Genomic DNA, 21,188 nt, shown 5'->3' on the forward strand with positions numbered 1-21,188 from the left:
CTTTTCTCGCAGTGTGCAGGGTGCAGCCACGTGCCTCGTGGCAAACGAAAGCACCCAACGCAGCGGAGCAATAACCCCAGCGGGAACCTGGGGGTGGGGAAGGGGGGAACAGCAGGTTGTGTGCTCAGGGCTGTGGTGTTTGTTCTGCTGCCGCACGTACATACATATGTACACACACGCACACTCACTTCTAGCAGCCTATCTCTAGGGAGTTAAACCACTGGCTGCTTTCACTGATTCAAAGCAATCCAGCAGAAGAAAGCAGCAGCGAGAGGCGGGGAAAAGGGATTTAACATCCTCTCTGCCTGTGCTCACCAGAGGAGAAAATGACCCCACATGAAAGATGGGGATTGGGAGCTTTTTGATGATTGGAAAAAGAAAAGAGAAAATGAGCCCCTTTATGTGTGCAAACAATTGAGGCCAGCGCCTGAGCACTGCGCCGGGGGAGGAGGCTGGAAAATACAGAAACTAGCCTGCTCCTCCTCCTTCCCTCCCAAAAGGACTCTCCAACAGGAGAGAGGTAAATAATGAATACAAGCCATCAAAGCAAGCTGGCTATTCATTAAAATGAAAAATGCATTATGCATTGAGAGCCATCAATTAGGACATGCAAACTACATAGCGTCCCATCACCCTGGGGAGGGCACAGAAGGACAGCTTACACCAGAAATGTTCACACACAGACAAAACCCAGCTCTGATCCCGCCCTGGAAGGGCTATTGGTGGGTGGGGAGTGGGACTTCTTAACTCTTTAGGAAGATCCTGCACAAATCCTTTATTTATGAATGGCTGGGAGTCTAATCTGGTTGCACTGGATCACAATTTCTAATCGTGGTAACGGTGAACAATTCCCATTCTGGAAGAACTTTTGAGAGGAAGGTGGTGCCTTGCCCCTCCTAGAAGCAGGGCTCGTGGCACAGAAAAGCCAAAGGAAACAGCTAGCATTTGACTCCCAGAGGCAAAGGAAGTTAAAGGGCAACACTGGGAAAGAATCTGGAACAAGCGTCGTTTTTCACCTGGGCTTGGGAACAGATTGAAAGCAGAGCTGGTGCGTGGTGCATGTGAGAGTTATGGAGTCCCTCCGCCACACAGGAAAGCTGCTGTTTTCAGCTGTGATGCTGCTGTCCCCGACACAAGGGTTAACGGAGTAACCGCTTGACATCGGCATTTCCACCACAGCGTGAGCGGCCCAGCCAAGCCCACTTCTTTACACACCCCGTTCGCATTTTATGAGGGATGACAAATCAACAGCTCACCAGAGAGCACAATTCCCGCTGCCCTGGCTCCTGCCACTCCACTAGGATCCCACAGGACTTTGCAAAGCCTCACTGTGATGCTACCCCGGAGCATCCCTCGCAGGAGGCAGGGGCATTCCAGCCTGCAACACCGGTTAGGACTCAAACAGCATCCACTGACCTGAGGCCTTCTGCTGCCTCCAAGGGCCTGGCCACCCTCACGTGTGCACTTTCATCCTGCCCAGTTACTGCCTGGCCCCTACAGTTCTAGTCTCAGCCCATCTCAGCTGCAGGCGGTAAATTGGGGAATTCCTGCCCAGAGCTGAGGAAGGATGCTCTGCGTGGCCCACCCCCATTCTACATCTGCCACACAGAGCTGACAGGGTCAGTGAGACAGACGGTAACAACCCCAGGAACATGTCCAGTTTCCAGGGGACTTTTCACTGCAATGAAGGGGGATCCTTGGGCTCTGGAAGAGACAACAGGGCCAAGTTCCAACACGATGGCAACTCCAGCTGTGGTACCTCCACTGCAGAGGTACTGACAATGCTTCTCTTGCCTCTGAACCAAGTGTCCCCTACCCACAGTCTACTCATCAGTCCAGGCAGTAACTGAACAGGGCAGGGGACTCAAATCATCCCTCTCCAAAACCACACTGGGATTACCCTGGAGAGGATTCTGCCCCTGTAGCATTCTGTCCCCATTATCCACAGCCACAGCCCAGCCTGTTAGGTTAATGGGGGGCTTTTCATTGACTTTAATGAAAACTAGATTGGCCTCGAAACAGATGAACAACCCTAAATGTCCTAGCCCCTGGGGTCTCTCTCATCCCATTTCAATTCCTTCCTATTTCTATTTACTTGCTGTCTGAGAAATGGCTCTGATTTTCCACCTCTTTGCCCTCACAGAGTGAGTCTCTTTGTATTGGACACGGTCCGACACTGAGGCCGTCACGCTGCACCTTGGGGCCTGACATCATTCTAGGGTTGCTTTAAGAGACAGTAATACCAGTGCCAATTCCTGGCACCATTCAGTGGTCAGCTAGCCCTTCTCTTCCCCTCCCCAATGGACTGCTATAGCTCCCACCTGCCAGGTGAGCGTTCTCTCTTGCCCAATGCATTTGAAAATGCATTTAATGATGAACAGGCAGACATAGGTGAACACTCGGCCGAGTTTGTGCCCGAGAGTGGATGTAAGGGTCCCGAGAGGCTGGAAAATGCCTTTCTGATCTTCTATTATTCCAGTGGCTGCCTTCTTTCTTCTGACCCCTGCACCCTTATTCAGACAGAATTTGCACTCTCCCTGAAACGGGGGAGCACACTCTGTGCCCCCTGCAGCAAAAACAGCTGGGATGCTGGTCACCACGTCCCTTTTGGTAGCTCCAATCAGCTCTGAACAGAAAGTGCAGAAAGCCCTACCCTGCCCTGTGGAATGCAAGGACTGTGCGTAAACTATCTCAGGCAGTAGAAGCATGGGGCCGGGGGAAGAGGGTTTCCAGAAAATCTACAAGCAGGTATCAACCTCTCACAGAATGAAGGGGTGGCCTAGAAGAGCGAACACTAGACTGGGAGCCAGGAATTCCTGAGTACTAATCCCAGCTCTGCATGTAACTTTATCTTTGTGTGCCAGCCTGACCCCTCACAGAGCAATATGCTTAGCCAGCAGGCTAGATTTTTACAGCAAAAGGAGGAAAGAGACCTCAGGTATCCCTGTATTCACTGTAATCTTCAGCAGGCTAGGGTACTCTCCTAATTTCCAGCCACTGCCAGAGAAAGGCAGAACTAGTGTTCAGAAACAGCTGCTCTCCAGAGGATGGGACTCACCTCTCCCTTCTTGACGGTCATAGATTGTCTGCGGGGTGTGATCTCCTCGTTGATACTAGACAAGAAGTTCTGAGAGATGCGCAGAGCGTCCTGCAGGAGGGGGTGGTCAGGGTGGCTTGCTGGTGTGTGTTTCAGTAAATCCTACCACCAAGGATACAAAGAAGGGAGAAGAATAAGGAACGGCAATCGGCAGAACAGCAGGCTGCAAGCTTTGACAGCCCCGTCATTGGAACCATTGGGACAGGTGACTTTGGGTCCTCTTATACTTTAAGGCAAGTGGATGACTGTCCCATCCCACTGCACCTGTGGAGTCTAAACTCACTTGCGAACCCTGCTGGGGACACGTCACTGGTTCCACACAGGGAATTATTCTCCACCAGAAACTTTCTCTACATACAAATGCAGAGCATCAGCCTCTTAGTTTGCCTAGGTTTGTATGTTCAAGAAAGACAGGAGGGAAGAGAAAGGGAAGACAGCTTCTGTGCTCATACCACTGCCATTGAAACAGGCAAGCTACTTACATGAAGAACAAGTGTGCTCCGTGTCACTCGATCCACCGGCTTATACAACAGCGCTGTGGAGAGAAAGCAGCAGAGGCATGAGAAAGGTAGCCATCTAAAAACAGTCCTCTCCAGAGCACCCTGAGCCATGTAACCAAGCACACAGGCACACACTAGTGCAACAGAAACATCCTGTGAGTCTCTTCTTCACGGTTAATGAGCTGCAGAGTCAAAACATTCAACGCACCCTGCACACAGACAGACACAAACACAAGTGACTGCACCACCTTCGCCACGTGCTGCTGAAAAGCGTGAAAGCTGAGCACGCCAGATGGCCAGAGCACTCCTAGCAGGCACTCGTCTGATCACAGAACCTCCTATACCCTCAAGCTCTAGATCTCGGTGGGGAACCTTTTTTGGATGGAAAATGAAGAGCTCAGTGTAAGGGAGGGGGGCTGCCAGGAAGCAGGCTTGGGTACGGGGATTGGGCAGGAGGGAAGGGGCGGGTGGGTATGGGAGAGTAGTAGGGTGCAGGAGTGGGGTGAGGGTGCAGGGTCTGGACAGGAAGGTGAATGCATGGATGGAGGGGGGCAGGTCAGGGCAGAACGAGGGATTGCAGGCACAGCCTATGGGTCGGACCTGGACCCGGCTTGCCTGACTCTGGCCCACAAGGCCTGGCGCTCACCCCTCCCCTCCGCAGCAGGGAGCTGGAATGGGGGGGCTCCAACTCTGCAGGGGGATTGTGGGAGGAGGTGTGCAGGAGCAGAGCACCAGTACCGGCTCCCAGATGCTGGCAGGAAGTTCCAAGCTTCAGGTGTCAGCTCCAGGCAAGCTGGGGGCCACATCTAGTCCCTGGGCCTTCGGTTCCCCACCCCTGCTCCTGATGCTCATGGCTGACCTTGCAGGTGAGTACAGTGCCTAGCCATGCCCTCTAGAGCAGAGCTTCTTAAACAGGGGGGTTGAGAGGTTATTACATGGAGGTCGCGTGCTGGCAGCTTCCACACCAAACCCTGCTTCACCTCCAGCACTTACAACGGTGTTCAATATCAAAAAAGATGGTTTGTCATTGATAAGGGAGGGCTGCCCTCAGTGCCCGCTCTGCCATCAACAGACAAGTTTGGGAACCGCTGTGGTAAGAGACACAGATCTCCTTCAGTGCCTCTTCAAATCTTGCCAGGAAGGTCTTTGAAGAGCGATCAAGGCACTACACCCTCCCTCCCCCACAAGCTCAGCATTTCTAGGGTGCTCCTCCACCCGGCCATCCATGAGGCCATGTCCTACAGAAGTCTGGAATCCCTGGAGCAAAGACTTTCTCTGGCTATGCCCGAGTACAGGGCCTAGTACACCAGGCCTGAGCTCAGCTGGGACCTCTGGCACCACCTTAACACAAATAATAATTCCTTGTGTGACAATGTTTGTGCTACAACGAGGCAACGGATGCTCTTCAAAGATCATGCGGAATGGCCTTTCCACAAGATAGCTCTCCTCCAACCCAGGGCTTCTACAATCAGCTGCATCCCCATCCTTCCAGATACTGACAAACCAGAGTCTCCTCCATACAGAACACTCACTTTCCAAGGAGTTCTTTGTGGTCTGCTCTTTCGAGTCCTTTGTATTCCTGGCTTTGAGATTCTAAAAGAAAAAGAAAATTCATGTAGGAGACCGTTCAGCACCCAGAAACGCCACCCTGGAACACAGAACCTCCTCAGCGCCTCCTAGGGAGGGAGAAGTGCCTGTGATCATACAGGCAGCCTAAAGCAGCATCCAGAAAAGCCCTGCGAGTGAAGGAAAATGCATTGTCCTGTGGAGGTCTACCACCACTATGTCACTGTCCACCGGGAGAATGCAGCTCCAAGAAGAATTCCTAAGTCTTAGTATCAGAGGGGTCACCATGTTAGTCTGAATCTGCAAAAGCGACAAGGAGTCCTGTGGCACCTTATAGACTAACAGATGTATTGGAGCATAAGCTTTCGTGGGCAAAGACCCACTTTGTCTAATGAAGTGGGTCTTTGCCCACGAAAGCTTATGATCCAATAAGTCTTAGTAGAGACCCTCAAAACCAGGGAGCCATGTACAGCATCTATGAGTAAACCCAGGGATGGCTGAGCTGTTATCACCAGTAAGACAAGGGCATGCACCTGCCATTGGCTCAGTGTACGTAGTCTGGCGGCTAAAGCGCAAGGCAGGCAGTCAGCAGGCCTGGGTGCTACTCCTGGTTCTGCTACTGCCCTGAGATGTGTCCAAAGGCAAGTAGTCCCTTCCCCTCATTTCCATGGAGGGGTTATCCTGACCTCTCTGCCTTTGAAGAGTTGAGGGTGGATGTATTAAAGTGAGTAAAGAGCTGCGAAATCCTCAGCAGGAGATGGGCACAAAAGTACCACTGTAATCGTTGCCATTACTATTTATAACCGGATGGTTACTACCAGGGCGTCAGCACTTACCCACCAGGAAATGATATAATGTGTGGTGCCCAGGGTTTGCCGTGCTGCATTGGATCCCTTCTGTGGCACTACCGCAGTGCGAGTAATACATCTAACTGTTAGTGAAAGGAGACTTTATAGACTGAATTTATCTGTTAAAAAAAAGTTAAGGGTGGGGGAAGCTGCCCTGGTGGAGAGGGGATATTGCTGATGCTACAGGCTGTGTCCGAGGATCAGAACCCATCAGCGAGCAGGCAGCGAACCTCCCACACTGCGGTGAGAACCACTGCCCATTTTCAGAGGGCATTGCCATGTTTTGTTCCCTCCACTTTCATGTCTTGAAACTTTTTTACTTTTTAATTTTTAAGATTTAAAAAAGATTTGGGCTCCTGGACGAAGCAGTGTTTGGAAAAGAAAGGACGGCCTCTGGCACAGCCCAAGTCCGACACAGAAAAGGTGGTTCCACTTAAATTCCTTTATTTTGGCAGCTGCTTTTTTCCTGCTGTGGCATTTCTTGGGGCTGTACTCACTGCTGCCATACTGCCCCCTGCGCAAGGATCTCCACCTGGAGCCCAGAGATGCCTGCCCAGTCCCTAAACACATGCCATCCCATTCAAAGGGAGGACATCAGAGCAGCCTAATAAATACAAAGATTCCACTTGACACACTTGCCGTTTTCAACAGAGCGCATTCTAGCGCTGCTTCCTGCAGCACGTGGAGCTAATCCAGCCTGCGATCCTACTGACAGACATAACGCAAGCTGTTAGAAAGGGGCTTTTACACCACAGCCAGCGTCATTACGCGCAAAAACAGGGACATCGGGTGTTCAAACACAACCTTCCTCCTTCAGGACTGCGTGAGGCTTAGGGAAGTTCAAAGCCATGCCAGTCACTTCAAGAGTCACTGCGGGGAAGCAGTGAGCACGCGCCGGCTCTGGGAGAATTCACAGTTCCTCCCCTGCCGGCCCTAACGAAAGGCACTGGGGGAAGTGGGCAGCTTCTCTGCTCCTAGCCACTGTGAGGAGGGACGGCGGCTCAGGAGCGGTGTCGCAGGGTGTGTATCAGATCCGGGCGGCGTGGACGTCTGAACATCATGACATTACCTCAGAGATTTCAGCAAACTGAGCATTGGCCTGGCAGCATTTCTCTGCTGTCTCCATGGCAACCTCGTAGTTATCCACGAAGGCCCTGTACACTCCCAGCTGGCTGGCCTGCAGGAATCAAATCAAAACAAAGTCAACACCAGGAAGGGGGAGGGCTTGGGACAGCTGCTGGCAAGAGTCGGCGTCGCCCGGGAAAAGGCGGATTTACACCAATTCAAAAAAACTCAGCATACTCTGCACAGGAAGTGCCCTCCCTCCTGTTGGCTCTCTCCCGTTGGAACAGGTGCTGCTTGTGTGTTGGTTCCCTCTCCCCAGCAGAAGTTAATTTGCTAGCCTGGGAGGATGACAAATCTTTATTACCGTTGCCTGGTTTTTCCCTTCTAAACTGCCAGATTAGTGTCTATTAATATTTTAGCTCATGGATCAAACTTTGCAGGAGCAGCGGGCGGTTTGCCATGAAATATCAATCAGAGGGGGATGATTCAGCCGAAGAGCGCACAGGGGAGCTACTCGCTTGCTTCTGTGCATCTGCTGAAGCGGTTAAAACAAACCCAGACATGAACCAAGATCTACATATGCAAACATTACCGAAAGCCACATGGTTGAAGCATTAAGGACGGCGGCGCTGAACAGTCGCACACAATTACGCCCAGCACAGAACTACGGCAGGGAGGCACAGGCAGCAGCGTCAGAGGAAAGGAAACAGCAGGGGGGTTTGCAACAGCAGAATGTGTGGTGGACCCAGATAAAGATACGATAAGCCTGGGATTCTGTAATGAGCCATTATTAATCACTGAGTCTTAGCCCTGATCCTGTGTGCTGATTTCTAAATAGCAGTCATGTTCATGCCAGACAGCATCAGACCTAGTCTGGGAAATCCCTGGGCAAATTCCAAGCATGTCTGAACTCTAAAGGAACCTCAGTGTTGCACATGCAGGCGGCTGTGCTATAAACACAGTTCAAACGGGCGTTAGGGATGCTAAATTGCCTTGATCAGCTAATCAAGTAGTCGACAGAATTTCCAATTAGTCGATAAGGGGGGGAAATTAAAGAGCCACAGCTGGGTTAACTCCTGGCCCAGAAGCCTCTGCCTCCCCTGCCCCTATGGAGACAGTGCTGTGGGGAGCCGGCTTTTAACTCGGCTCCTGCCCCAATACCCTCTGCCTCTCTCTGATAAAGGCAGCAAGGGGGGAGGGGAGAAGCAACTATGCTTATCGGGTAGTTGACTAGTCGCTTACATTTCTAATGGGTTTTCCAGTGTCCATTCAGAAAAACGCCAACAGAAGGAGCACCAAAGGACTCTGAAAATACCCCCTTTTTCAATAACCGTACACTTGCCCTACGATTACCACGTGTCCACTGCCAGCACTTGTCACTATTCCCTACTGCGACTGCTGTGGGGCGACTGGGATCTGAGGACCCGAGCCCGTCCCCAGAGCCAGCGATCCTCCACCATTCTAGAGAGACTCTGAGACACTCCCCCTAACGTGCAGTGAGCTTCTCCCACAACCAGCACTTCTGTATTCATCCCTCCATTCCTCCCACAGGAGAGCCTGGTAAGCCGAGGTCGGCAGCCTTTTCCAACCGAAGAGCCAAACTCCATACAAATTCAGAGCAAGTAGTCAACACCGAGCTGTATCAGAATGCCCGTTTGCATGCCTGGAAACAGACAACTTAGTAGAACCGATAACTGACATAATGGTCAATAATAGCACAAACAAAACATTGCACTCACAGACTTTATTTAATGGGACTTCTGCTGCTGCATCTTTTTGCACAGTTCTTTCAAGTTCACATCATAACTGGTCAAATCCAGCTTCATGCATACATTCAGGCTGTCTTTGGTCAATGTTATAATGGGGGCTGGGGATGCAGGAGTTTGGGCTGGTGGGTTTGGGGGAGCTCAGGGCAGGGGTGCTGGGTGTATGATGGCCCCAGGGCACAGATTTGGGGGTGGAGGTGGTGCAGGTGTGTAATTATGCTGCAGACAGATGGCGCTGGGCCCCAATTGTGGGCTGGGCCAGGGTTTATGTCTAACACAAAAGGTTTCAACATTATCTTTATTTATGACATGGGTGGGGAACCTTTTTTAGGTCCCCACTGACCAACAGAAAATTCAGTTGGGGACCATACAAGTGAGAATGAAAAAAAACCCTCCTACCCCCTCCCCAACCCTCACTGATGTAGTCCCAATTGAGACACCCTACTACCTGGGTTCTCCAGCCCCATGGTGGGGGACAGGAGCAGGCTGGGGGAAGAGTGTGTGGCCAGGAGGGAGGAGGCAGGAGCAGGCTGAGGGCAGGGTGTGTGGCAAGGAGGGAGGAGGCAGGAGCAGCCTGAGGGCAGGGTGTGTGGCCAAGCAGGAGAGGACAGGAGCAGGCTGGGGGCAGGGTGTGTGGTCAGGAGGGAGGGGACAGGAGCAGGCTGGGGGACAAGGTGTGTGGCCAGGAGGGAGGGGACAGGAGCAGGATGAGGGCAGGGTGTGTGGCCAAGGGGGAGGGGGCAGGAGCAGGCTGGGGGCAGGGTGTGTGGCCAGGAGGGAGGGGACAGGAGCAGGCTGAGGGCAGGGTGTTTGGCCAAGCAGGAGAGGACAGGAGCAGGCTGGGGGCAGGGTGTGTGGCCAGGAGGGAGGGGACAGGAGCAAGCTGAGGGCAGAGTGTGTGGCCAGGAGGGAGGGGACAGGAGCAAGCTGAGGGCAGAGTGTGTGGCCAGGAGGGAGGGGACAGGAGCAGGCTGAGGGCAGGGTGTGTGGCCAACGGGGAAGGGGCAGGAGCAGGCTGGGGGCAGGGTGTGTGGCCAGGAGGGAGGGGACAGGAGCAGGCTGAGGGCAGGGTGTGTGGCCAAGCAGGAGGGGACAGGAGCAGGCTGAGGGCAGGGTGTGTGGCCAAGCAGGAGGGGACAGGAGCAGGCTGGGGGCAGGGTGTGTGGCCAAGCAGGAGGGGACAGGAGCAGGCTGAGAGCAGGGTGTGTGGCCAACGGGGAGGGGGCAGGAGCAGGCTCGGGGCAGGGTGTGTGGCCAGGAGGGAGGGGACAGGAGCAGGCTGAGAGCAGGGTGTATGACCAAGCAGGAGGGGACAGGAGCAGGCTGGGGGCAGGGTGTATGGCCAAGGGGGAGGGGGCAGGAGCAGGCTGAGGGCAGGGTGTGTGGCCAGGAGGGAGGGGACAGGAGCAGGCTGGGGGAAGAGTGTGTGGCCAAGGGGGAGGGGACAGGAGCAGGCTGAGGGCAGGGTGTGTGGCCAAGGGGGAGGGGACAGGAGCAGGCTGGGGGCAGGGTGTGTGGCAATGCAGGAGGGGACAGGAGCAGGCTGAGGGCAGGGTGTGTGGCCAGGAGGGAGGGGACAGGAGCAGGCTGGGGGCAGGGTGTGTGGCCAGGACGGAGGGGACAGGAGCAGGCTGAGGGCAGGGTGTGTGGCCAGGAGGGAGGGGACAGGAGCAGGCTGGGGGCAGGGTGTATGGCCAAGGGAGAGGGGGCAGGAGCAGGCTGGGGGCAGGGTGTATGGCCAAGGGGGAGGGGGCAGGAGCAGGCTGGGGGCAGGGTGTGTGGCCAGGAGGGAGGGGACAGGAGCAGGCTGGGGGCAGGGTGTGTGGCCAGGAGGGAGGGGACAGGAGCAGGCTGAGAGCAGGGTGTATGGCCAAGCAGGAGGGGACAGGAGCAGGCTGGGGGCAGGGTGTGTGGCCAGGAGGGAGGGGACAGGAGCAGGCTGAGAGCAGGGTGTATGGCCAAGCAGGAGGGGACAGGAGCAGGCTGAGGGCAGGGTTTGTGACCAAGCAGGAGGGGACAGGAGCAGGCTGAGGGCAGGGTTTGTGACCAAGCAGGAGGGGACAGGAGCAGGCTGAGGGCAGGGTTTGTGACCAAGCAGGAGGGGACAGGAGCAGGCTGAGGGCAGGGTTTGTGACCAAGCAGGAGGGGACAGGAGCAGGCTGAGGGCAGGGTGTGTGACCAAGCAGGAGGGAGGGGACAGGAGCAGGCTGAGGGCAGGGTTTGTGACCAAGCAGGAGGGGACAGGAGCAGGCTGAGGGCAGGGTTTGTGACCAAGCAGGAGGGGACAGGAGCAGGCTGAGGGCAGGGTGTGTGACCAAGCAGGAGGGAGGGGACAGGAGCAGGCTGAGGGCAGGGTTTGTGACCAAGCAGGAGGGGACAGGAGCAGGCTGAGGGCAGGGTTTGTGACCAAGCAGGAGGGGACAGGAGCAGGCTGAGGGCAGGGTGTGTGACCAAGCAGGAGGGGACAGGAGCAGGCTGAGGGCAGGGTGTGTGACCAAGCAGGAGGGGACAGGAGCAGGCTGAGGGCAGGGTGTGTGACCAAGCAGGAGGGAGGGGACAGGAGCAGGCTGAGGGCAGGGTTTGTGACCAAGCAGGAGGGGACAGGAGCAGGCTGAGGGCAGGGTTTGTGACCAAGCAGGAGGGGACAGGAGCAGGCTGAGGGCAGGGTGTGTGACCAAGCAGGAGGGGACAGGAGCAGGCTGGGGGCAGGGTGTGTGGCCAGGAGGGAGGGGACGGGAGCAGGATCTGGGCAGGAGGGACTGGGGGGCACTTACTTGTTTTTGTTCTGCATTCCAATGGGAGCAGCAGGGAAAGCCTCCAGGAAGTGTGGCCCTGGGCTGCTGTTACCACAGCTGGCAGAGGGGGAGTGGAGAAGCAGCATTCACAGCTGCTTCTGGCTTCAGCTTCTTCCATGACAGCTATATCCAGCAGAGGGACTCAGGGCTTTTTCCCCCTCTTTCCCCACAAGAAGCCGGTGCTGGTGCTCCAATCTTGTGGGGGGTTGTGAGTCTGGAGCACCAGCGTGGGCTCCCAGCTGCAGGGGGAGTAAAGAGGGGCTGAGCTCCAGCTGGAAAGAGCCATATCTGGCTTGGGAGCCAGAGGCTGCCACTCCTGCTGGTAAGAGTCACTGACGCTAGGGATGGTCTGGCCTCAGACCTGCAGAAAGCATAGGAGCCATAAGTAGTACCATTTTACCATTCCCAGCAGAAGTTACTATCAGGATTTCTGCTCATTTTAGAGTGCTTTGATTTCTCCATTAGTGCAAGGGCCCTTGCTTTCCCTGAACTGAGTTGGTTTTAAAACAAAACAAAACAACAAAACCAACAACAATTGGCAAGACATTTTTGGATGAAAAATGCCTCTGATCAAAACAACTATTTGAATGGAAAACTCTTATTTTGGTTACATTTTTCCCATTTTTGTATGAAAAACTGGAAACAAAACAATTTTTTTAATAAAAAAAATCATTTTTTTCTGGTTTTAAAAATGAAAAAAGTTTACCTTTCTTAAAAACCAAAAAAGGCTTTTGAGACAAAATTTCAGTTTTATTAAAAATTCCAAAAATATCAACCTCCCCAAATACAGTTTCAAAATATTTCACCCACTTTTCCTCTTGACAGCTGATGCTTTTTGTCCCCAAGCTGGAAAGGTGGGATAACACAGTTACCCTGTCATTTTCTGATAGGAGAAACTCATTGCAGTGAGTCCACATGATCTAAGATTCTAGCTTCTCCCTGGTGCTTGACCTTATGTTTTCAGCTATGCTTCTTTATTTTCTCTCTCTATATATACAAAAGTTTTCCTGCTGGATGACAGAATGTTCCCGCAGGGCGACAGAATGAAGTTATCAGTGTCAACAGGCTTTCTCAATTAAGTGAAAGTGGCCAGAGAGAGGAGGGTAGGTGAGCGTAGTGAGCAGAAGGTGCAGCCCCTTAGCACAGTTTAAATTAAATGAATGCTGAGGACCAACCGTTACCATATAACCATCTCCTGGCATGACCACACATCTGGACTGACCATCATCTCATGCAGTGATGGGCAACCTGTAGCCCAACGGCCATATGGGGCCCAGCCGGGTCTACATGTGGCCTGAAAGGCATTATGTTTACTGTTGCTCACACGCAGGGTTGACAGATTCCAACTGGTTTCCATCCACACAGTTTTTCTCCTGCCGGTGTTACTAAAGGGACACGCACATAAAACAAAGGCACACTGTGAAGTGAGGTGCGTGCCGATTGCACACAACTTGGCTTGTAAGAGCCGCACACTCCCTCTGCACCCAAACCCAGCGCTGCTGCAGTTCAATCGGCACACCCTGCAAATTCTAAGTCAGTCAGCGCAGTAAGCAACACTGCCCTATCCCAGGAAACTGTCTTGGTTACGACAATTTCGCAGCCCACTGAGATTTCGCGGCCTACTCATTAGCCTAGCTTGCTCGTTGCTGCTCCTAATGTCTGGTTGTTTCAACAATCTCTCTTCTCAAGCTGGTTGAATTAGCTGCTAAGAAAGGTTTGGCTCCATCCAGTACAGCAAAATGCTTCATTTGTCAGAGAAAACAGAGGACTACAGAGACTGCTTCGGTATTCATCAGCATGCTGCACCGAACCACCAGCTCAGCAAACCCAGAGCTCGCTAGGATGTTCGCTCCACATTGCTAAGTTATTGCTACATGAGGACAAAGCTGCTCCTCCCACAGACCCAACATAGCTTTCCACGTCCATTACAAATGCAAAAGGTTCAGGGGAGCAGAAAAGGAGAGTTCCATCGATGCCAGGTACATGGGTCCGCCTGCCTGCCTGGCCACTAGCTTGGGCCAGAGTAACAATACAGCAAAGCAAAGCTCGCTGGGAACAAGCCAGCTACCGTAAGTCACCAGGAGAGCTCTCCCTTGGCTAGTAGCATTATTTCCCTACTCTCTCAAGACAGTTTATCAGGCATCATTTGATTGCAGCTCCCTTCCTGCATCTCAGTATTAGCAAGCTAGGGAGCAGCAGCAGGCAGCTCAGACCTTGTGAGTTGGTCTCTGAAAACCACATACCATGTCCATGAACTATCTCCTCCTGACTGAAATACACCAGCAGCGAAAGGCAGCTTCCTGCGGTTTTGTCTTCAGCTGCTGGAGGGCACATAAAATATTGTCCCTCTGCTTTAAGTCAACAGGGAAAGGAACTGGTGCATTGCAACCCAGATGCTAACAATTAAGTGACCCCGGTGAACTACACTCTCCATCCAATGAGCTATTCAGTGGAATGTCTCCACAACTCAGGGAATCAGAGGCACCTAAAGAATGTGGAGTTTTTTTCTTTTTGGCAAAAAAATGAAGCTCTGGTAATACTTTGCTTTCTGCACACTATAAGGGGAGGGACTGCAGACAATCAGGTATATCTGGCTTGGAACCCCTAGATTCTTTTTAGGCTCTGTAAGCTGCCTTGTTCTGGTCTGTTCTGCACACCGAGCTCTTTTGTTGAACTTTGCCACGGGACTCTCAGCAACAGACTAAAAAGAAAAAAAAACAAAAACACCCACATCTACAATCACAGCAAGGGGACCAGCAGGAGCAGAGGAAGAAGAGAGTGGAATACCAAAGCATGCGATAACAACAGCAGCAGCGCAGATGGAGCAAAGCACCAGAAGGAGCAGGAGGCAGGGGAGGAACAGAGCAGCAACAAGTGAAAATGCACATAAACACATGCACCAGTTTCCTTTTTCAAACATCTGAAACTAATTCATTTCTCTTGCCAAGTGAAAGCAGCAGTGCCCCAAGGCAGAGCCTGAAAGCAACAACCATCTGACAATGGATTGGGTTACACAAACTCCAAGAGAGGACCGGTTGCCAGAGCAGAGAGAAAGAAAGGATTTGAGATGCTAACTCCTAATAAGGGGACTTCCATGTGCAGAACCTAAGCAGCAACCTGTAGCTTTGTCCTGAGCCATGGCTCTGGTGAAAGAACACGGCTATTTCTCCTGAAGCTGCCTCTCTCTATAGCCCCTAGAATAGCAGCAGATGAGCACACAGAGCAGGAATGGTTCAAGGTTGAAGAAATGCCCTCAAAGACCCTAGTAACTAGCCTGGCAGTCTAGTGCAGAGCTGGCAGTGTTAAGACAGAGAGGCAAAGAGTCTTCTGATAGAAGAATAAAATCTCATTAGTTTTGTCAGTATCGCTGGCATGGTCAGGCAGAGCACATGAGTTTTGTGCCTGGGCTGGTTAATTTTCATTAGAATTCTGCAAGTGCTAGTGAAACGCACATTGTTACATGTGCATATTGGGTCAGCAAGGGATGTGGAAGCTGCAGAGCATGTTCTGGTTCTCTGTTTATACTGAGCAGTGTGGTCAGGGTTTATGACTGGATGCTATCATAACACCGTCTTAGTAGGTCTCTAGGATAAGAGAACGCACTTCCTGTCCCTTTGCAATAATCCCTGTAGCTTATCCTGGAACAGGTCTTGCAGGCTGGAAAAGGAAGTTGTATTCAAACAGAAGCTAGATGGCCAGGTATGAGGACAGATACATAAGGAAGAACTTTAAGGGCTTTGAGAGCTACTTGGAAGTCCTCTACCCCTGTGGTTCCAGCCTCCAATGCAGAGTATGAATCATACCAAGTTGTGGCGCAACCAATGCTCCCTCTAGTATCTAATACACTTTTATACCATGTCATGGGCTATTTATACAAGAAGCAATATAAGAAATTGAACTCTATTCTGTGTGTTCCCAAAGGGCTCCAACACTGCCCCTCAAATACAGCGAGGAGTCCTGTGGAACCTTAGCGCATGTCCACACTAGAAAATTATTTCCAAATAACTTATTTTGAAATAGTGTGTCCACACTATTATTAGTCTGAGGCAGGCTCCCTTAATGTGGATGTGCTACCTCGACTTACAGCCCCAGGAAGCACTTGGGAGTAAAATTGGATGACTCTGGGGAGTAGTCATTTTGAAATAGCAGCAGCACAGCATCCACGCTACTGCTATTTTGAAATAACGATTTCAAAATAAATGCTATTCCTCGTGGAAAGCAGGAGTTGTTATTTCAAAGTAACAGGCTTGTTAGTGTAGATGCTCTGTTATTTTGAAATAAGGTAAGTTATTTTGAAATAATTCCCTAGTGCAGACCAGGACTTAGGGTATGTCTACACTAGCCCCCTAGTTAGAACTAGGGTGGTTAATGTAGGCATTCGAACTTGCAAATGAAGCTCGGGATTTAAATATTGTGGGCTTCATTTGCATGTTCCCAGGAGGGAACCATTTTTAAATCCCCTTAGTCCGAACTGACTGCCCGCGGCTACACGTGGCAGTCAGAAGTTAATCCGAACTAAGTCCTTAGTTTGGATTAATTTTTATTCCTCCTGCAATGAGGTTTAACAGTTAATCCGAACTAAGGATTTAGTTCAGATTAACTTCTGACTGCCACGTGTAGCCGCGGGGGATTCGAACTAAGGGGATTTAAAAATGGAGCCCGCCCAGGAACATGCAAATGAAGCCCGGGATACTTAAATCCCGGGGTTCATTTGCAAGTTCGAATGCCTACATTAGCCACCCTAGTTCAAACTAGGGGGCTAGTGTAGAAATACCCTAAAAGACTAACGTAACTATATAGTATCATGAGCTTTCATGGGTAAAACCCATTTCATCAGATGAACTGGAGTGGAAATAACAGAAACTAATGTAATATATATATATAAAACAGCACCAAAAAAAGTAGCTGTCAATTGTAGGACGGGGGCTAATAAGGGTAATTAAGTGGACTGGTAGTGTCCCATTCTTAGCTTTTCATGTAAAATGCAGTTGTTAAAGGCAGGGGAGACTGGCTTTATAATGCAACATCCAGTTAATGCAGCGGTTCCCAACCTTTTCCAGATGGGGACCCATTTTCACAATTCAGGAAGATTTGGTGACCCAGGGCAATTCAAAAACAGGGGAAGGAGGGAGGTCAGAGCCCCTTGGGGAGACACTTGGCAACCCTTTATAAATGTAATGGCGGCTCATATTTGGATCTCAACCCATAGGTTGGGAAACCCTGGGTTAATGTCTTTGTTCAAGTCAAGGGTAACTGTCAAATTTGTAGATGAATTCCAATTCTACACTCTCTTTAACTGACTGGTGAAATGTGTTTAAAGAAGAATGGCTACTTTTGCATCCATGATAGTGTGGCCAGGCAGGTTAAAACCTTCCCCTACAGGTTTATATGGGTTACCTTTTCTGATGTCTGATTTGCGCCCACTTATCCGCAAAAGGTTGTATACTTTTGTTAGTCTGTAAGATGCCAAAGGACTTCTTGCTGTTTTCAAAGCTACAGAATCACACAGCGACCCCTCTGAGACTTTGTCTCCCAAATGTCAGGTTGCCTCTGGCTAACTGAATGTGGCTTGTAATTGTGTTTAGAATATTGGTGGGAGCATGAGCAGCTTCTACACGCACAACACAGACCCGACTGCTGAGTTATGGCCCTTCCACGGTGGAAAGACCAACTTAGAATTTTCCACCCCATCCAGCCGTGGACCTCCACACACTGGAGCCATGCAAAGGAACGCGGGTCTGAGTGACACTCGGAAGTCAGACCTATATGACCTGCATGAGGTGAAAAGAAGGCTGGTGGGGGCAGCTCGCTCACCAGTTTCTGGAAGAGGTCTCCTACACGCTGCTGATGACTCCACTTCTGGACGCGGGGGAGGAGCCCATCATAGAACTCTTTGTGGATCTCATACAGCTCAGGCACTTTGAAGAAAATAGTCTCAATTTGCTGACTCGTCAGTACAGGCTGAGAGGTGGTGGCAGCAGCTTTCAAAGGCTTCATGGGCTAAAAGTGCAATCAAGGATATTGGTACTTTACACACACACACCAAGTAAACGTGTCTCTGTCGTGTTCTAATGCAGGGATGGGAAATAATTTTTGCGGGGAGAGGGGGGACCGCTTCACCAATTTGAGTATGTTGCCATGGGCCAGGCCCCCGGAAAGGGCGGAACCTCAGGTGGAAGGGACAAGGCCTTATGGGAAAAGGGGAGGTTCCCCTCTAGACGTTGTGCAGCCGTGGCAGCAGAAGATGACTTTGCACACTCTCCCGCCCTCAGGCCCATCAAGCCCTAGGGACAGGGTAGCATGCAAAACTTGCTGCCCCCCCCACCCTGTTAGGGGTGCGCAGTGCATACAGGCAGTTCCCACTAGGTGCTGCATGCCCCTGGTGGAAGGAGGAGACTTCGCATGCTCCTCTGTTGTAGGGATGTAATAGAGTAGTTGATTAACCAATTAACCAATAAGCAAAAGCTTATAGGTTAAGGCTATAGACGACACATATTCTCCATCCGCCTCCCACCTTGCCAGTAAGTTTTTTAGCAGGCTGGCCAATAACTCATCTCAGTCCCACTGATATGTCAGTGACTCTCTGAACACTAGACTACCAATTCTCTCCATGGGGTAGGTCAGCAGTTCCCAGGTACATATTTTCCCAGGATATTAATGCTGAAATTACAGCCCCTCTGACCCTGGTCCTGTCCCCTTAATCTCTATTACATTAGTTGGGAGACAGCAGATGTAATAGTTAAATCAGGGAGACTAGAAGTTAGGATTCCTAAGTTCTATTCCATGCTTTGCCAATGACTCTCTGCGTAACCTAGGATAAGTCACTTGGCATTCTGCACCTCCATTTCTCCAGCTGTAAAACAGAGATAACAGCTACACTTCACCTGGTCTCTGTGAGCCAGTGTTCCTGAACCACTTGGCAATCTTTGAATGAAAGTTGCTCTACAAACGTGAACATGACCCTTGATGCCGGGGTCTGCGATAAGTGCTTACCAGCAGCAGAGCCTCTAGGTGACTAAGATAGGTCTCCTCACTGGCTAGGATTCCAGACAGAACCCATTTTCTCATCTCCAGGCCTTTCTCCAAGTCCGGCTCACTCTGCAGAGAAAGAAGACGAAAGGAAAGGAGTAGGGGACATTATTCGGCACAGGAAACATGACCTCAATCTAAATTTATGTATTTATACACAGGAAGATTTACCTGGCATTGCTCAGGTTCTTAACTTAAATAAGTTTTGTTTTTCTTTATTAGATTCTTTGATCTGGGGTGGGGGTGCTGAGGAAGAGGGGTTCAGGTTACAGGCTGTCCCGGGGAGAGTTGACTACCTCACTCTTCTCTCATCGCAGCAGTTTGGAGCCAGGTGAGAAGCACCTCTCCATGGCTGCTGAAGCTGCATGTTGGGGGATGAGTACACGTCCCCCAGCTGTGGAATGGACACACACACACACACACACACACTCTTTCCCTCTCAGATATATAGTAGATAATTGTCGCTTTCTCCATCTCTGCCCTCTGCTGCCCCAATGAAGTTATAGCTGTCCTAGTCTCCATCTCTAACACCTTGCTGCCCACACTGTGGTCTAATTGTCTCTACTATCCATCCCATATCCCCTGCTGCCCCCATATTGTCATTATATAGCAGAGCCCTCCCTTTCCATGATATGAGAAACAATCCCATTCCAGGCACATCCCATTGTCCTGGCATGAGTTATAAAAGGAAGCTGCCTACCAAATTTAGTGGTCCTACCATTTAGGAGGAGTTCTTACAGATAGATAGACAAACTCTCTCACATTTACAGTAGATAACTTACTAAAAATTATATAAAGAGTTTATTTACCCCAGTAACTTAGAAACTGAATGATGATTCTCCATACACTTGACTTATAAATTGTATGTGTGTGTCACTTGGCCACACTTTCCCCTATAGCCTGGGGTTTCCACAAGAAGACTGCTTGTTTCTTTTCTGCCATTCATTAGGTAGTTCTCAGGCACTAACTTGCTGCAGTGATTATCCTTTCAACACGTCTATTTTATTGAGAGGGTTGGACAATCTGCCGTATTTGGGATGTTGACGCTGATGCTCTAAATGGGTTTTTCTTTTCAGGATTATGTGAACATTAGTACTTTCACAGAGACAACCCGAAGGACGAAATCCAAAGACAACAGAAAGATAGGAAAAAGAACTCAGAATCATGTGGGTAGAAATAAAGGCTAGAGGCCGATATTAGGGAGAGTTGCAGGGCAACATTTTTGTGACCTATGGAAAATTCACCAAAAAAGCATTTTGGGGCATACAATACTAACTGCAAAATTGGCAAATATTTTCAGCCAGATTTTTAAAAATGAGGACAAATGGTTTATTTAAAAATGTCATTTCATTCACATTTTTTCAGAGTATAAACTCACCAGAATTTTTTTAACAATTTTTCAGTTCAAACACTGAATTTAAAAAAAAGATATCATTTATTTACTCAGTGCTAGAGATAACCTCTTCACAGTTAATGGTCTGCTATAAAACCTCATTTTAGCGACCCTAAAACTGTGGCTTGGAAACTACCTTTGTCCTGACAACAGCTGGATTTTATCTCAAAGGCAAAAGGGCACAAATCTACAAAGTGTGAAGAAAAAGTGCCCAATGGTTACGACACAGATCTTTAGATATGCCCATCCAGTTGAAATTCTGTTATACAATTTCTCTCCCCTCTACTACAAAATACTGCTTCTTACAACTCTTTCAAGTGCTCGTATAGTCAACTCTCCTTGAAAACAGGAGCATAGGTTAGAAGACTCATTATGGCTAATCTGGACTCAATCCTTCTCCATTAGCTGAGGAACCCTCATTCCGGGCTTTAGAGATAGATCTGGTTTATTATGGAGAAAGTGTAAGGGGACTGTTACCCCTTACTAAAACTCTGTGGGAGTTTTTTGGTTTACCAGCTTCAGAAGGGGAAGGGTTCATGAGACTGACAGACCCCAGAGACAATGGAAAGTCAACACTCCAGCTCAGCCTGACTGACAGGTTGTAAGTGGGGATTGTTCTGGCTCTGTCTCTGAACAAACAAGCTGTGTGCAGAAGAGGTCCTGCAAAGACAGAGAGCTAAAAGAGGAGTACAAGAAGAAGTCCTGCAGCGACAGAACCAGACACAGACAGGCCAAGCAGTGCAGACCCTGTGTTGAGCAGCAGACTGGCAGTGCTCAGAAAGCCAAAAGGAACAGAGAAGCAACACAAGGAGCTGGAACTGGCCAAGCAGCACAGCCTGCAGCTGGATGTGGTGAGCTACTGGGACCTGCAAAGTGTGGGGAAAGGCTCTGGACTGGGAGAGGGGTCTGGCCACTTAGAGACTGAGGCTGTGTGGTCACTGCCAGTGCAAGCGTGTCCAGCCTGCAGCCCCTTGCAGCACATCCAGGGCTTCTAAGGAAGAGACTGTGAACTGTCCTTACACTCTGCAGACTGCTGTGTTAATGTCCCTGTGCTACAGAGCAGGGCTGTGTGTTCTCATTTAACCATTCTCATTGTTTCTTATTCTATTCTCTTTAATCAGTTGATGTT

The 21,188-nt window shown here is 50.5% G+C and overlaps 1 protein-coding gene across 1 annotated transcript in view; it reads right to left on the reverse strand.

The window, feature by feature from the left end:
- Positions 1–21,188, reverse strand: part of BCR (BCR activator of RhoGEF and GTPase) — a 158,670-nt gene that overhangs the window by 45,046 nt on the left and 92,436 nt on the right. Inside the window, exons 3-8 of the mRNA XM_014574761.3 lie at positions 18,631–18,735; positions 17,452–17,637; positions 7,081–7,188; positions 5,130–5,190; positions 3,580–3,632; positions 3,059–3,199 (exon numbers count right to left, since the gene is read on the reverse strand). Coding sequence (XP_014430247.2) covers positions 3,059–3,199; positions 3,580–3,632; positions 5,130–5,190; positions 7,081–7,188; positions 17,452–17,637; positions 18,631–18,735 — 654 coding nt within the window. The remainder of the gene's footprint in view (positions 1–3,058; positions 3,200–3,579; positions 3,633–5,129; positions 5,191–7,080; positions 7,189–17,451; positions 17,638–18,630; positions 18,736–21,188) is intronic.

The sequence above is a fragment of the Pelodiscus sinensis genome, chromosome Z (genome assembly GCF_052426305.1).
Source record: "Pelodiscus sinensis isolate ZL-2025 chromosome Z, ASM5242630v1, whole genome shotgun sequence".
Taxonomy (NCBI): Eukaryota; Metazoa; Chordata; order Testudines; family Trionychidae; genus Pelodiscus; species Pelodiscus sinensis.